We start from the raw sequence: 15,421 nt of genomic DNA on the forward strand, positions 1-15,421 counted from the left end.
GATAAAGTGGGGCTGATTCCAGGGATGCAAACATGGCTCAACATTCACAAATAAATAAATGGGATATACCACATTAATAAAACAAAGGATAAAAAGCATATGATCATCTCAGTAGATGCAGAAAAAGCATTTGACCAGATTCAACACCAATTTCTGATAAAAATCTCTCAATAAAATAGGTATAGAAAGAACGTACTTCAACATAATACAAGTCATATATGACAAACTCACAGCTAACATCACACTAAATGGTGAAAAATTGAAAGTTATCCCTCTAAAATCAGGAAAAAGACAAGGATGCCCAAGGATGCCCACTCTCACCACTCTTATTCAACACAGTATTGGAAGTCCTAGCCAGAGCAATTAGGCAATAAAAAGAGAGAAAAGGCATTCCAGTTAGAAAGGAAGAAGTAAAACTGTCACTATTTGCAGATGACATGATTTTATATAGAGAGAATCCTTAAGACTCCACCAAAAAAACATTAGAAATAATAAACAAATACGGCATAGTTGCAGGGTACAAAATCAACATACAAAGAAGTCTGTTGCATTTCTGTATGCTAACAATGAGCTATAAGAAAGAAAAATTAAGAAAACAATCCCACTGACAATCACAACAAAAAGAATAAAATACCTAGGAATAAATTTAAACAAGGAGGTGAAAGACCTGCAAAGTATAAGACATTGTTGAAAGAAGTTGAAGACACAAATAAATGGAAAGATATTCCGTGCTCATGAATTGGAAGAATTAACATACGGACATTAAAATGTCCATATTACCTAAAGCAATCTACAGATTCAATGCAATCCCTATCAAAATCCCAAGGAATAAAAAATAAATAAAGAAATATTAGTTGATGGTAATGATGTATATGTCTATTATCTGCACTAGGTAATCCACTCTAACACGCTTATAATTGAACCAAAATTTTACACTGTAACACACACAGAATACTTAGGGCATGACAAATTTAAAAAAAGCTTTAATGCTTAAAAAAAAGAAATATAAGTGTCATTGTTCTGCATAGCCTCATTTGTTCTCTAGTTTCTAAGGACAGCGATGGGGGAACTGAAGGAAGAAAAGTACTCACACAGGAAGGAAAAAAATCAATCTGATGGACATGAATATAGCCACCAAAGTAGCCTAGGGATTTATTCAACGACACTGCTTTACTGTTAACCTTCACTCATATAATTTATTATTTGGGAAACGGCTGCAAAGAGACCAGAAAGTGAATAGAATAACGATGCTTTTATGGCTCCTAATGTAGATTGTTATTGAAAATCTATGAATTTTACTGGCAAACCTTTGGCTCAAAAGTAAGATCTTCATTTATAACTTGCAGGCAGTGATAACTCAAATTATGAGAAGTAACTGGGAAATAAAAAATAACTATCATGATAATTATCTTTCTCATTAAAAACATGAGGCATTCTGTAATTGTTGGGATGTGCAAGATACTCTTTTAACATCTGCTGCTACTGAGCTAAAACACATCTAAACAGGAAAGAAAATACATTACTGAGTGTTACTCTTGTACTGTTGATGGGAATGTAAATTGATACAGCCACTATGCAGAACAGTATGGAGGTTCCTTAAAAAGCTAAAAATAGAACTACCATATGACCCAGCAATCCCACTACTGGGCATATACCCTGAGAAAGCCATAATTCAAAAAGAGTCATGTACCACAATGTTCACTACAGCTCTATTTACAATAGCCAGGACATGGAAGCAACCTAAGTGTCCATCGACAGATGAATGGATAAAGAAGATGTGGCACATATATACAATGGACTATTACTCTGCCATAAAAAGATACAAAATTGAGTTATTTGTAGGGAGGTGGATGGACCTGGAGTCTGTCATACAGAGTGAAGTTAAGTCAGAAAGAGAAAAACAAATACCGTATGGTAACACATATGTATGGAATCTAAAGAAAAAAAAAAGGTTATGAAGAAACTATGGGCAGGACAGGAATAAAGATGCACATGTAGAGAATGGACTTGAGGACACAGGGAGGGGGAAGGGTAAGCTGGGACGAAGTGAGAGAGTGGCATGGACTTATACATACTACCAAAATAGATAGCTAGTGGGAAGCAGCCGCATAGCACAGGGAGATCAGCTCAGTGCTTTGTGACCACCTAGAGGGGTGGGATAGGGAGGGTGGGAGGGAGACACAAGAGGGAGGAGATATGGGGATATATGTATATGTATAGCTGATTCACTTTGTTACAAAGCAGAAACTAACACACCATTGTAAAGCAATTATACTCCAATAAAGATGTTAAAAAAAAGAAAATACATTACTGATCACCCAAATGATGAAAAATAGATACTGGTGCAAATGTGTGCAAAGTGGTACAGTACAGAACGCAGCAGGATGTATTGCCCACATATGTAAACCATAATGAAACCACTTACAGATACTTCAGGAATCGATTTCAACTTCTCCCCTGAAATTCCCTGTAGGGAGATGTTGTATATTGAAGATGACACTTGATGGGCTGGTAGGTCCTTTGCTTTGATAACAGGACGTGGAATTTTTGGAGAGGATCCACTCCTTCTTCCAGGGGGAGAAAGGCATGGTGTAGGCACCAAACTCGTTTCAAAGTCTTTTTTATCTATCTGCTTCGCCAAGGAATTCTGGTTTTCTGATGCTCCTGCTTCTGTGTAGGCATTTTTTAGATATCCTTTACTTGTCCACCTCGCAGTCTTCCCCAGCACGCTCTCTAATGTTAACTGAGTTAACCTTGGAGGACTAGTTGTTGGGCCGGTTGAACCCTGCACACTGTGGTTACCCTATAGAGGAACAAAGTGAAATCATTTTGAGCTGAAACTTGTGGTGAATACGTTACAAGTTCTTAACAAGTTCATGTATTCTCTGAATAAAGCAAAATACACATACATATACATATATATACTATTTTATTCTGCAATAAAAAAAACACTAAAAACAGCAATGCAAACAGGCATAAATCATTTGCTAAGATGCCCTGCTATGTTTGCCTCTGGTCTTGGTAAAGCATGTTTTTTACCACTGAGTAACAAGAGTACATTTAGGAAATAGTCGCTCAAATATATTCATTCCAAAGAAAGTATGAAAAAGAAGAGGATCCATAAGAAGTTACCTAAAACTTAGGAATTGTATACTTTGGCTTCCTGATAAGCTAACTCCATGAGAGGAGAAAGAACTGGAACTTACAAAATTTACCTTATTTATGTAGGGAAATGCTACTTTTAAAAGAAGCTGGCCTACCAAAGTATTTTTGCCTTATATTTTTGTACGAAAGTTTTACTGTTCAAGAGCAATAGATAATAGAGCAAGTTTTGTGAAATATTTTTCTTACGTGAAAATTTCAATTATAGAAAGTATTTTTCCACAAGACATGAACCTCACCAAATATAATTATTTGGAAAGCTGAAAATAAAAGCTAGAAACATTTTACTAATGTACAGTTCTGGAATTATCCCTAAAAATTTTAATTTTTAAAATCTGAGAAAGGAGGAATTACAAACAAAGAAATCAATGGCCATGATGGTAAATAAGGAAAAAGAGAAACAGTGTTATTTCAGTTGGTAGATATTTTTCTGCTATAAAACAATAAATTTAAAGAAGAAACTAATGTGATAATTGCTTATACTTGTCATGAGATTTTTCTAACTTGTCTTATCTGTTATATTTAAACAGATATATTTAATTATATATTTATATATAAATTTAAATATAAATAATAATAAACAGAACAGAAAAAAATCAACAGAAGCAGAGTACATTTAAAGACATTATTTGATGTCTGAGACTGTACTATCTTACTTTCTGTTTCAGTAAGCTATTCCACTATCCTTTCATTTATAGCCATACAGAACCAAACATCTGGTTATTCCCCAAATTTGGCATTTTTAAACAAAATATTTGAATGACTGATTGAACTGTTCAGCTTCTTCCTGAATGTTTGGTCATCATACACCTCAAGATACAGATCACTATCTAAGGTGAAATTTCCAGTTCAGTAGAAGTGAAGTATGTGTAACGGTGAGAGAGTCTGCTTTAGGTTGGGCACAAGACAAGAGAGGAATTTATCAAACCTTTTGATTAGAAGGGATCTATCTGTCTGTGTGTCTGTCATTGTTCTGCCTCTCTTCCTTTCTTCCTCATCACGGGCTACGTATTGTTCTATGTGCTGCAGATGCTAGGAATATAATGGTAGGCCAAAAGTTAATCCCTGCCATCCAGGGACTTTATCCAAAAGACAAGGGGTCACTGAGTGATTTGATGGAGGAGAAGAATGTCATGACGGCACAAAACAGAAGGTATGGGAATGAGTTTGTGTGGGTATTGTTTGTGGTGTGTCTGAAGTGTCTGTGGAGATAGTAGTAAGGGAGGCCAATTAGGAGACTATTAAATTGGAATGATTAGAAAGGCTGAGGTGACTTGCATTAATTCAGTGGTGGTGATGATGGAGGCTGGACTGATTCGAGAGTTCTGTAGAAGGCAGAGTATGTTGTACTTAGTGACTCTGGAAAGCTTTTACATGGAGTCTGCAATCCTTAACCCTAGTCACGTTACGATTTTCCTTTCTTATGGAAAGCAGTTGGGATTATCAGACAACTGTGGTCTCAAGAAAGGTACACTTGGGTGTAAGAACCTCTCCTAAGAAATAGCTTGCCTATCTGTAGTAAAGAAAGAATTGCAGAGTGTCTAAGGATCTTTTACAAACATTTCTTCTTGGTATTCATTCTGGGCCTTATTTTCTTTGTCTATGCTGGCTTGATCTTCTGACACACATATTTCTTCATAAATGATGGAGAAATTTATTCAGAGTCCCAGATAGGGGAAAGAAAAGATGGTGACTGGGTGTCAATCCATGGGACCTTAGTTTATGCCCCAAGTGGAAAAATAAGAGGGGTAAGAATATTTCCGCCCTCGTGACAGTACCACGAGGCCTGAGCTGCAGGCACTGTGCAACTCTCTTTGCTGTACATTTACTGAGTGAGCTTGTCCTTCACCACATCCTGGGAACCCTGAGGATGTTCACATGACTGAAGAACTCTGCCTTCAGGCAGAAAACTGGAAAGAGTGCAAGAGACCTGAAAAATGCCTAGTGCTCTGAATTACTAGGTAATGGAGTGGTGACTCTTGCAATTGTTGTTTCACAGAGACAAAAAGAGAATAAAAGTTTAGCCAATTTTCTAAAGAAAGGTAAACAGAAAACAGAACAAACATCTTCCAGGCCTTGGTTTTAAGAAGGTACTGGTGGAACTAGGATAGATTTTTAAAAATTCAGTCTGGTTGCTAGACAGTGCTATATCTTCTCCAACTTAAAAAAAAAAAAATTCCAGTTTAATTTCCTATAATTGTTATATACAATTGACAATGGGATTTCTGTGACCAGAATACCCTCTACTTATTCGTTTCCATCACATTTTCACAGTAAAAAATAAGCACATGTATGGTGGATTTAAAACAGATTGCCCCTAAAAACAAGCTGGCTAAGGGGAAAAGGTATAATTATAACTCTTTGGACCAGAACCTCTGGATCACTCTGGGATTCCATTTTGTATATGACATAAGTAGAAATTAGGAGCTTTTGCAATAAACATTAGTTCAATAAATAGTTATTAAGCTCCTACTATGTGTAAGGCATTTTCTAGGGACTATATAAGATATACAGGCAAGAAGAAAAAGGACACTGCCCTCGAGAGGCATAAAGTCTAATAGCAGAAAGATAGATACCTACAAAAGTAATAATTTCATAAGGTAGAAGGCAGTAAATTTCATTTAAAAGTTTCAGATGGGGCTTCCCTGGTGGCGCAGTGGTTGAGAGTCTGCCTGCCGATGCAGGGGACACGGGTTCGTGCCCCGGTCCGGGAAGATACCACATGCCGCGGAGCGGCTGGGCCCGTGAGCCATGGCCGCTGAGCCTGCGCGTCCGGAGCCTGTGCTCCGCAACGGGTGAGGACACAACAGTGAGAGGCCCCGTACTGCAAAAAAAAAAAAAAAAAAAAAGAAAGTTTCAGATGTACTATTATGAGGATTTAGAAGAATGCATGGACAGCCTGATGTTTGCTAGATCATTTAAAAGAAACTTTAAAAATCAATACATTTGATAAGAAGTGTATTTTTTCCACCTGTAAGTGGATCAGAGAACTTTTATTCCTTCTGTACGTTTACTCAGGTGTATTTCTTTTTGCTTGGCATGAGCAGTGATTATATACACAGAACTATTCATGAGTATGTACAGGGACACTCACCTCACATTTTCCTAAGATATACCCTGGTTTGGAGATGGGTCAAGAAATGGTCAGATTGAGCTGTGTCCCCTAATAGGTATTCATTCTCTTCATAGTATTGCATTTCCACAGTAATATGTTTCTATGCTATTTTAAATATATGAAAAAGACAAATAACTGGAGAATCTGTACAGAGCACAAAAGGCTTGCCTATTTTGGCTGCCCCAGAACCACTAATTCTGGTCTATCCCAGATTTTGAAAGGGGAATTAGGATAAATGGGAAAGGCAAGACAATACACGAGACTAGCAGGTTGATTTGACTTGTGTCAGCTTCTATTTTAGAGAGGAAATAAATGGAGAATAAAAAATAGTATAGTATTTACTAGTAGTGGTGCACTGGCAAAACCTTCCTCCTTTCTTTAGTAATGCTTCTGACTTACTAAAATAGATTACATAGGTATAGATGACGTTTATTGCTTTCACATACATAACACATGTGGGCTCGACATGTCTTTGTATTAATTTTATACTAAATAACATATACATTTGTTACATGCATAAGAAGTTTACTATAATCTGATTGAAAAATAACCACTTTTCCCCCTTTGGTTTATCATTTAGCTACTGAAAACCTGCAGAGCAATTGAATATAATTGGTCAGAGTAGTAAAGAATTTGTTATGCTGTTTTCATATTCCAATCATCTGTTCATCTGTTTCTCAGAAGAACAAATACAAAATGTTTTTGATTTAACTTAATATATATTTTTTAGAAGTCCGAATCTCTTGAACTGTTTGTCTTCTGGGCTCAGAAGCATTTGTTTGTTAAATATTCAATCATGCCCAGTGCCAGGAACATCAATAGAGTTTGTCTGACTAACTGTAGCACAGCATATGTACGCCGAAGACGAGAATGATTTCCCCAAGGACCCAGCACTTCCTCTGTTGAACTACGTTTCTTAAAAGGACATGCAGATGGGCACTTGGACAATAATTTTTGGATGTACAAAACGAATAGCTCTTGCTGAGTTGTAATTTTAAAAAGATAATTTGAATGACTCAGGAGGGCCACCTACTTGGAGCAGGTGGGACCCAGGCTCTTTGTATTACAACTTTAATGTTGAGTGAGTCAGGATAGAACTCTGTTTTAGCCTTTGTAAAAAGTGGATGATCATGTTTATTTATATTTCAACTGATTTTTAATTCAGTCCACCCAGAAAAAAATCTACATAACATTCTTAAAAGTTCTGAACAAAACACATCTGCAATATTCCACACACACTTTTGATGGCAGTTTTGAATTTGTAATTGAGATAGAGTCAGCAGGAGTTTTACGTTTGTCCAACGTCTTAGTGATTAAATGTGTGAACTGACAGAACCTTTTAGCTGAACAACAGCACTAGTGGACAATAGAGATGATACAGGTATATACTTTGGTTGTCAACTAAAGAGCACAATTATTTGCACAAATATAGCTAAAGATATTAGTCATAACAGAATGAAAAAAATCATTTCTTCTTTGATGATAGCAACATTGACCATTCAAATGTATCTTAAACGTTTTCACTAACAACCATCCCCAAGGAGTATTTCTGACTTCTACCTCTTGAATTTAGTAGGAAACTATTAAAATAATACCAAATAAAATGAAAGGAAGCTGTGACTGTTTCTAACAAGTAACTAATTCGCAGCATGCTTGATATTACAAGGACTTGGGCAAATTACTTTTGTAAACATCTTTACCTGTAGCCAATGATGCCTCACAGACAAATCATAGCAGAAGTTACAGGGACTGTATTGGATGGGTAAACATCATCATGTGAATATTTGGGGAAAATGATGAGACCCCTTTCATTGTTCAAGACAAAAACATTTTTCTTATAAGTTAGACTTCATGCTCTTTAACTAATAAAACAAAGGTTTCTTGTGAAAACTCCTATCTATAACCAAATATATATTTATCTGCAAATATTGATCTTTAAGCCAAAGTTGTATGACATTATTCTAAGGAGACAAGAGTTTTATAACCTTCTCTCCCTGCCTATAACAATGAAGGGCCAAGTTACAGGAACCAACTTTTTCAGGGAAGAAGAAAGCTTCAAAAGATAACAATAAAGATATGTAGATGTGAACAGCCTAAAATAAATACTCACATAAAAATAAATATTAAATATGCCTGCTAGGTTTAGAGAGTATGTTATGTTGTAACTCATGATATACAGGAATAAAAATGCAAGCAATACATTCAAAATAGAATTCGTCCATTTTTTTTAAACAAACTGACATTTAAAGTTTTTAAAAGGCTACACAGAAATATAACTGGCCTCATGTAGAGTAAATATCATTTCTATTGTGTGTATATAAATGTGTGTGAGAATGTTACTCAGAATTGCTAGTCAAGCATGTAGGGGTGACTGGAAAAAAACAATGTAATGAAATAGTTTAACTACTGAGTGCTAAAAAAAAAACCCTGAAAGCAACAATACCAGGAAAGCTGAGAGGAAGGACTAAAACGGTCCTTTTAATCTGCTGTTTGTAAATTTGTTTTATAGGCCTTAACAGAGTTAGATGAAGAGAAGATCTAGAAGCTCCTAGCTAATTTGAACACTATAAGTAGTCAGTCCACATAATTCATGTTCAAATATGGATAATTTTTTGGCTCAAATGTTCTAGTTTGGACTGTTACGTAAGAAAAATTACCTAGCTTTGCAACTATCTACTTTAGTATCTGATACATAGATAGAGTTTGGAGAAAATGACTATATTTCTAGAATCCATCAGAGGGCAGACAGCAGAAGCAAGAACTACAATCCTGCAGCCTGTGGAACAAAAACCACATTCACAGAAAGACAGACAAGATGAAAAGGCAGAGGGCTATGTACCAGATGAAGGAACAAGATAAAACCCCAGAAAAACACCTAAATGAAGTGGAGATAGGCAACCTTCCAGAAAAAGAATTCAGAATAATGATAGTGAAGATGATCCAGGACCTCGGACAAAGAATGGAGGCAAAGATTGAGAAGATGCAAGAAATGTTTAACAAAGATCTAGAAGAATTAAAGAACAAACACCTAGAAGAATTAAAGAACAAACAGAGATGAACAATACAATAACTGAAATGAAATGCAATCCCTATCAAATTACCAATGGCATATTTTACAGAACTAGAACAAAAAATCTTAAAATTTGTATGGAGACACAAAAGACCCCGAATAGCCAAAGCAGTCTTGAGGGAAAAAAATGGAGCTAGAGGAATCAGGCTCCTGGACTTCAGACTATACTGCAAAGCCACAATAATCAAGACAATATGGTACTGGCACAAAAACAGAAATATAGATCAAATGGAACAGGATAGAAAGCCCAGAGATAAACCCATGCACCTATGGTCAACTAATTCATGACAATGGAGGCAAGGATATACAATGGAGAAAAGACAGTGTCTTCAATAAGTGGTGCTGGGAAAACTGGACAGCTACATGTAAAAGAATGAAATTAGAACACTCCCTAACACAAAACACAAAAGTAAACTCAAAATGGATTCGAGACCTAAATGTAAGACTGGACACTATCAAACTCTTAGAGGAAAACATAGGAATAACACTCTTTGACATAAATGACAGCAAGATCTTTTTTGACCCACCTCCTAGAGCAATGGAAATAAAAACAAAAATAAACAAATGGGACCTAATGAAACTTAAAAGCTTTTGCACAGAAAAGGAAACCATAAACAAGATGAAAAGACAACCCTCAGAATGGGAGAAAGTATTTGCAAATGAATCATCAGACAAAGGATTAATCTCCAAAATATATAAACAGCTCATGCAGCTCAATATTAAAAAAAACAAACAACCCAATCAAAAAATGGTCAGAAGACCTAAATAGACATTTCTCCAAAGAAGACATACCGATCGATACCCAAGAAGCACATGAAAAGCTGCTCAACATCACTAATTATTAGAGAAATGCAAATCAAAACTACAGTGAGGTATCACCGCACACCAGTTAGAGTGGGCATCATCAGAAAATCTACAAACAACAAATGCTGGAGAGGGTGTGGAGAAAAGGGAACCCTCTTGAACTGGTGGTGGGAATGTAAATTGATACAGCCACTATGGAGAACAGTATGGAGGTTCCTTAAAAGACTAAAAATAGAATTACCATATGACCCAGCAATCCCACTACTGGGCATATACCCTGAGAAATCCATAATTCAAAAAGACACATGCACCCCAATATTCACTGCAGCACTATTTACAATAGCCAGGACATGGAAGCAACCTAAATGCCCACTGGCAGATGAATAGATAAAGAAGATGTGGTACATATATACAATGGAATATTACTCAGCCATAAAAAAGAAACGAAATGGCGTCATTTGTAGAGACGTGGGTGGATCTAGAGACTGTCACACAGAGTGAAGTAAGTCAGAAAGAGAAAAACAAATATCATATATTAATGCATATATGTGGAACCTAGAAAAAAGGTACAGATGAACTGGTTTGCAGGGCAGAAATTGAGACACAGATGCGGAGAACAAACGTATGGACACCAAGGGGGGAAAGTGGTGGTGGTGGTGGTGGTGGTGGGATGAATTGGGAGATTGGTATTGACATGTATACACTAATATGTATAAAATGGATAACTAATAAGAACCTGCTGTATAAAAAAATAAATAAAAGAAAATTCAAAAAAAAAAAAAAAGGAGTTAAGGAAATGTGCCCAAGCTCAATTCCAGGTTCATCTTGCTCGGCCATATGACCTTGAACAAGCTATGTCACTGTTCTGACCCTTACTCTGTTCATCTATAAAATGGTGTCACAAGTAGTAACTAATTCCCCTGTAGGCGTATATAATGCTTTGCCTAATGGCACCAACTATTATTAAGTGTCCAATTATTATTAAGTCCTAATGGCACTAGCTATTATTAAGTGTCCTACTATTGTTAGGTCCAAATTCAGTATATTGATTCATAGAGCTCACAATAATTTCTATCAATATTTCTACATCCAAATTACAACCAACCACACTGACATGGTAATTAGATGGCATTATGCTTCCACAGAAAAATCTTTATTTTGCTGTAGGGCCAAAACCTACAAAACAAAACAAAAGGAAGAAAATGACTATATTTCTAGATAAAAAATTGAATTAAAGAAGTAATAAAATACTAATATAAAGCTAAGTATTTCAAATCACCAACCAGCTATATATACCCAAAGCCACGTTGGGAATAATGGCATAAAATATAAAACAGAGATGATAATAGTAACATGCTTTTTTTTTTTTCTTTCAGAAGCTGCAATTGTATGAAGGGTACTCTGTTTTAACAGCTTTCCTAGATAATTCATTTTACGTGGTAGTCTTATTTTATAACTCACCACCAGATATATTTCCATAGTGTGCTTTGCAGATAAGAAGTACAAATTCAAAATTAATTGAGTATCAGGAAAATTAGTATATATGTCTGCCTAGGGAATAAAATATATAGTAAATAAAGCCAAGACTAAGATGAGAATATGCAAAAAAAAATCATACTTTTAAGGCTCTCACACTGATGAAGATCTCAAATGTGAACTGATTATTAGGGACTTAAACTACAATCATTGAAAGCTTATTTTAATTAGTCTTTACTGTCATATGTGTATTTTTTCTCTATCATAATACCACGATTGTGCCTAGTTTTTTGCTTCTGAATACATCTAACTTCCCTTTAAAAATATTCAAATGGTCTAACACCAAATAAAGTCTTTTAACTACAAGTTATACACTTCAAGCATAATAAGTAATGCAAATATTACTCATCTGTCCACCATTATTTATAGCATGACATTGTTTTCCTTAGATATAATAGTGTTACTCTAACGATGTAACATTCTACGATAATGCAACTAGGGACTTCCCATGTGGTCCAGTGGGTAAGACTCCAAGCTCCCAATGCAGGGGGCCCGGGTTCGATCCCTGGTCAGGGAACTAGATCCCACATGCATGCTGCAACTAAGAGTTCGCATGGTGCAACTAAAAAAAAGATCCCGCACACCGCAACGAAGATCCTGAGTGCCGCAACTAAGACCTGGTGCAGCCAAAATAAATAAATTAATTAAAAGAAAAGAAAAGAAATGAAAGGCAAGTTTAAAAATAAATAAAATAATGCAACAATAGTAAGAATGCCTAAATCAACTGATTTTTCTTCAAAGACTATATGTAAGTAAACATTTAAGATATGTAATCTGTAGATGGGTGGGATGGGGGGGTGGGAGGGAGGTCCAAGAGTGAGGGGATATATGTATACATATAGCTGACACACTTCATTGTATAGCAGAAACTAACACAACCTTGTAAAGCAATTATACTCCAAAAAAAAAAAAAATTAACAAAAAAACCCCCCAAAACCAAAAAACTAAGCATCCAGAACATGAAGACAGATTCACTTTATTTTGAGAGCAAAACAAAGAAAGTGTTTTGTAATTTTGACAAATTAAATTAAAACTTATTCTTAAAAAATAAATAAAGTATGTAATCTAATTTCCCTTTGACTTATATAATAAATGGGAGAAATAATCCTACAGGAAAAGAATTTACAAAAAGCTCCCAAAAAACCAATTTGATAAAAAAGGGATCATTACAAATTCTAGAACTTGTTTAAATATAGCCTAGCACTTTTGTTAGTCATCTGTATTTTAGTTTGTATCTTGTTATTGCCTCTAACAGCAAACCTCAAAGCTTGCATAACATGGCAAGGCTTCTGCCCCTCTCTCTGGCTGCCACTCTTAGTAGGCTCTGACTAAAGGTGGGCCAGGGCAGGTGTTAGCAATGATATCGTCCCACTACAGACTCAAGCCATATTCTGATGGTCTTGGGACAGGGGTGACCAGAGAGCTATGCCAATCAGAGCTTTGAAAATGCATGATAAATTAATTTTCAATTTCATGTAGTTGGTAACAAGTACATGTCTGCACAATAAATGTTGAAGGATGTCAGAAGTAGAGTAGCTAGTAGCAAAAGAAAGCACATAAAGTGATAGCAAATTAAAATATTCAGAACTAGTATTCTTCATTTTCCCATAAAGCTCTATTGCTTCTTCTCAAGGCTTTTCCTTCATATTGGTGGAGAGGTAAGTTCCTCATGGGGTGTTATTTAAAGGGCTGTTTCTACATAATACTTCCCTCAGAGTTTTCCAGAGAACTATTATTTCCTACCTGCCATGACATTGCCCCCATCACAGTAATTCTTTTGAGTTAGGTAAGCTGTGCACATGGGAAGGGGATGGGCCTACCCCATTAACAAAATGGTATGATTTATCAGATTAGCCAATTAATACTGTATAAGAATTGACAGCTGGGATGGGGGCAATACTAGATGCTGAAGACATATTCATTTTACAGTTCTATAGCTTAATTTTATGTAGGGTGAAAGGGATAAAGTTGTTCACAGCACATTTAAAATGTACTGTTTATGCATTTATGCATAAAGGGGTTTGTAGTAGGTTTATGTTTGGTATGACTATAGTTTCATCACACTCAGAAGTAAGGAGGTTATAAAAAAGGATTTCCTCATGCACTTTGCTACAGAAACTCATTAAAAGTTGCAAAAAAACATAATTACTGCCTGAACAATCTCTCCATATTCTCAACTGGCTCTGAAGGTAGGAGCTGTGGACTTAATGTATATCCCACTGTTGAAAGGGGTATTCTTAATCAGATATAGTTGTTAAAAAAAAGTTTTCTAAGTATACAAAAAAAGTTTTTCTGATTATTTCTATAATTTCTACATATAAATGATTTGTATAATTTCACTAAACCAAAACTTGACTATAATCTGCTTTTAAGATAATTATTTTTTCTAGAAAATATAAATGCCTATTATTAAAGAACAATGCTAAAGAAATTTCATAAATAAATTCATTTCATATGGGGAAAAAGAGTTATATTAAGTTTTAAACAAATGTTTCAGAACTACACTAGTTTGATATTTAATTAGTTATTAAAAAACTTTTTATGAATTTACTGATTTATGAGATATAGGTGTATTCTAAATAATTGCAAACAGAAAACCTCCTGTAAGGCAAGCCCCAGCACTAATCCATGATTCATTACTTAAACTTTAATTGGCACAACTCTTGAAATTCTGGAACCATATGGAAAATAATGAGTCCTAATAGGTCTAAGGCGAAAAGATGGCAGGGGAGTTAGGAAGCCAGAAAAGTGTCAATTCAGAATGCTTAGCAACTGCAACACAATTTCCCCAGAGATCTAGAACAATGTGTTCTCAATATTTTACTGGACATGCTATCATATAACTAAACTGCATATTATTTCTCACTCTGTGAGGCAAAGGTTAAAATGAAAAAAGAAAATCAAACCAAAAACTGGTTTCCATAATTAAAAATGAAAATGGCTGACTGTTAATAAAAAAGGCGGCAATTTAGAGTTACCATAACAATCTGACGCAACTGTTGACTAACATTGCAATCTGCTGCATTTTTATAAATAGCAGTTGACTTCCCCTCTTTCATTTCAACTAGTTTTAGGGCTTAGTTGGAGACAATAGAACTGTGCTTTAGAACTATTTCACTCATCAAGCAATGTACCTCTTCGGTGCTATCACCACCGTAAAAATCATCCTCCAATTGGGTGTCTCTCCTTATTACACTGGTATCCTCTTCCAGATCCAAAATAAATGGGCACCCCTCTGGGGACATATTCTGAGTCTTTCCATGAGGTGCTGATCGTGGTCTTGATGAAAAAGTGAAAATATCCTTTGGAACAATCTGGGTTTCCTCTGTCTGTTGGTCACGTTCATTTTTCTTGCTGGCTTCTAGCCACAGGCGTGAGGTGTTGCAGGAGTTTTCATCCAGAAGTAGGGACTGCGTGCTGGAGGCCAAATGGGGGATGTGGTCATCATTTTCAGGAAATATCCACTCATCTGACATTTGCAAAAGATGACAAAAATTAGAGCAGTGTTCCATAAGTGTTATTTTAGGCAGGTAGTTAGGTTAACATTCCTTCTTGTTGAAACAGAGATTTATCAAATAATGCAAAAGCCAAGGAAGGCAATTTATCCACCATCTTGTAACCTGCTAAACACTTAACCCACAGATAGTGCTTATAGATACGGGCAACTCATTTGTACTTCCTCTCCATCTGAGTTGAAACACTGGCCAGGAAATTTGTAAGTCTGAAATAATTAT

General features: G+C 35.7%; 1 protein-coding gene across 4 annotated transcripts in view; it reads right to left on the reverse strand.

Annotated features, from left to right (window-relative positions):
* The window catches only part of CFAP20DC (CFAP20 domain containing), a 274,294-nt gene that overhangs the window by 81,655 nt on the left and 177,218 nt on the right, over positions 1-15,421 (reverse strand). For all 4 annotated transcript variants that reach the window (XM_089919511.1, XM_022572706.3, XM_089919510.1 and 1 more), the window contains 2 exons: positions 14,822-15,156; positions 2,426-2,803 (listed from right to left, as the gene is read on the reverse strand). In XM_089919511.1, coding sequence (XP_089775637.1) covers positions 2,426-2,803; positions 14,822-15,156 — 713 coding nt within the window. The remainder of the gene's footprint in view (positions 1-2,425; positions 2,804-14,821; positions 15,157-15,421) is intronic.

Source organism: Delphinapterus leucas, chromosome 10 (genome assembly GCF_059928025.1).
Source record: "Delphinapterus leucas isolate spDelLeu-1000000601 "Yukka" chromosome 10, BTC_Dleu_Yukka2, whole genome shotgun sequence".
Taxonomy (NCBI): Eukaryota; Metazoa; Chordata; class Mammalia; order Artiodactyla; family Monodontidae; genus Delphinapterus; species Delphinapterus leucas.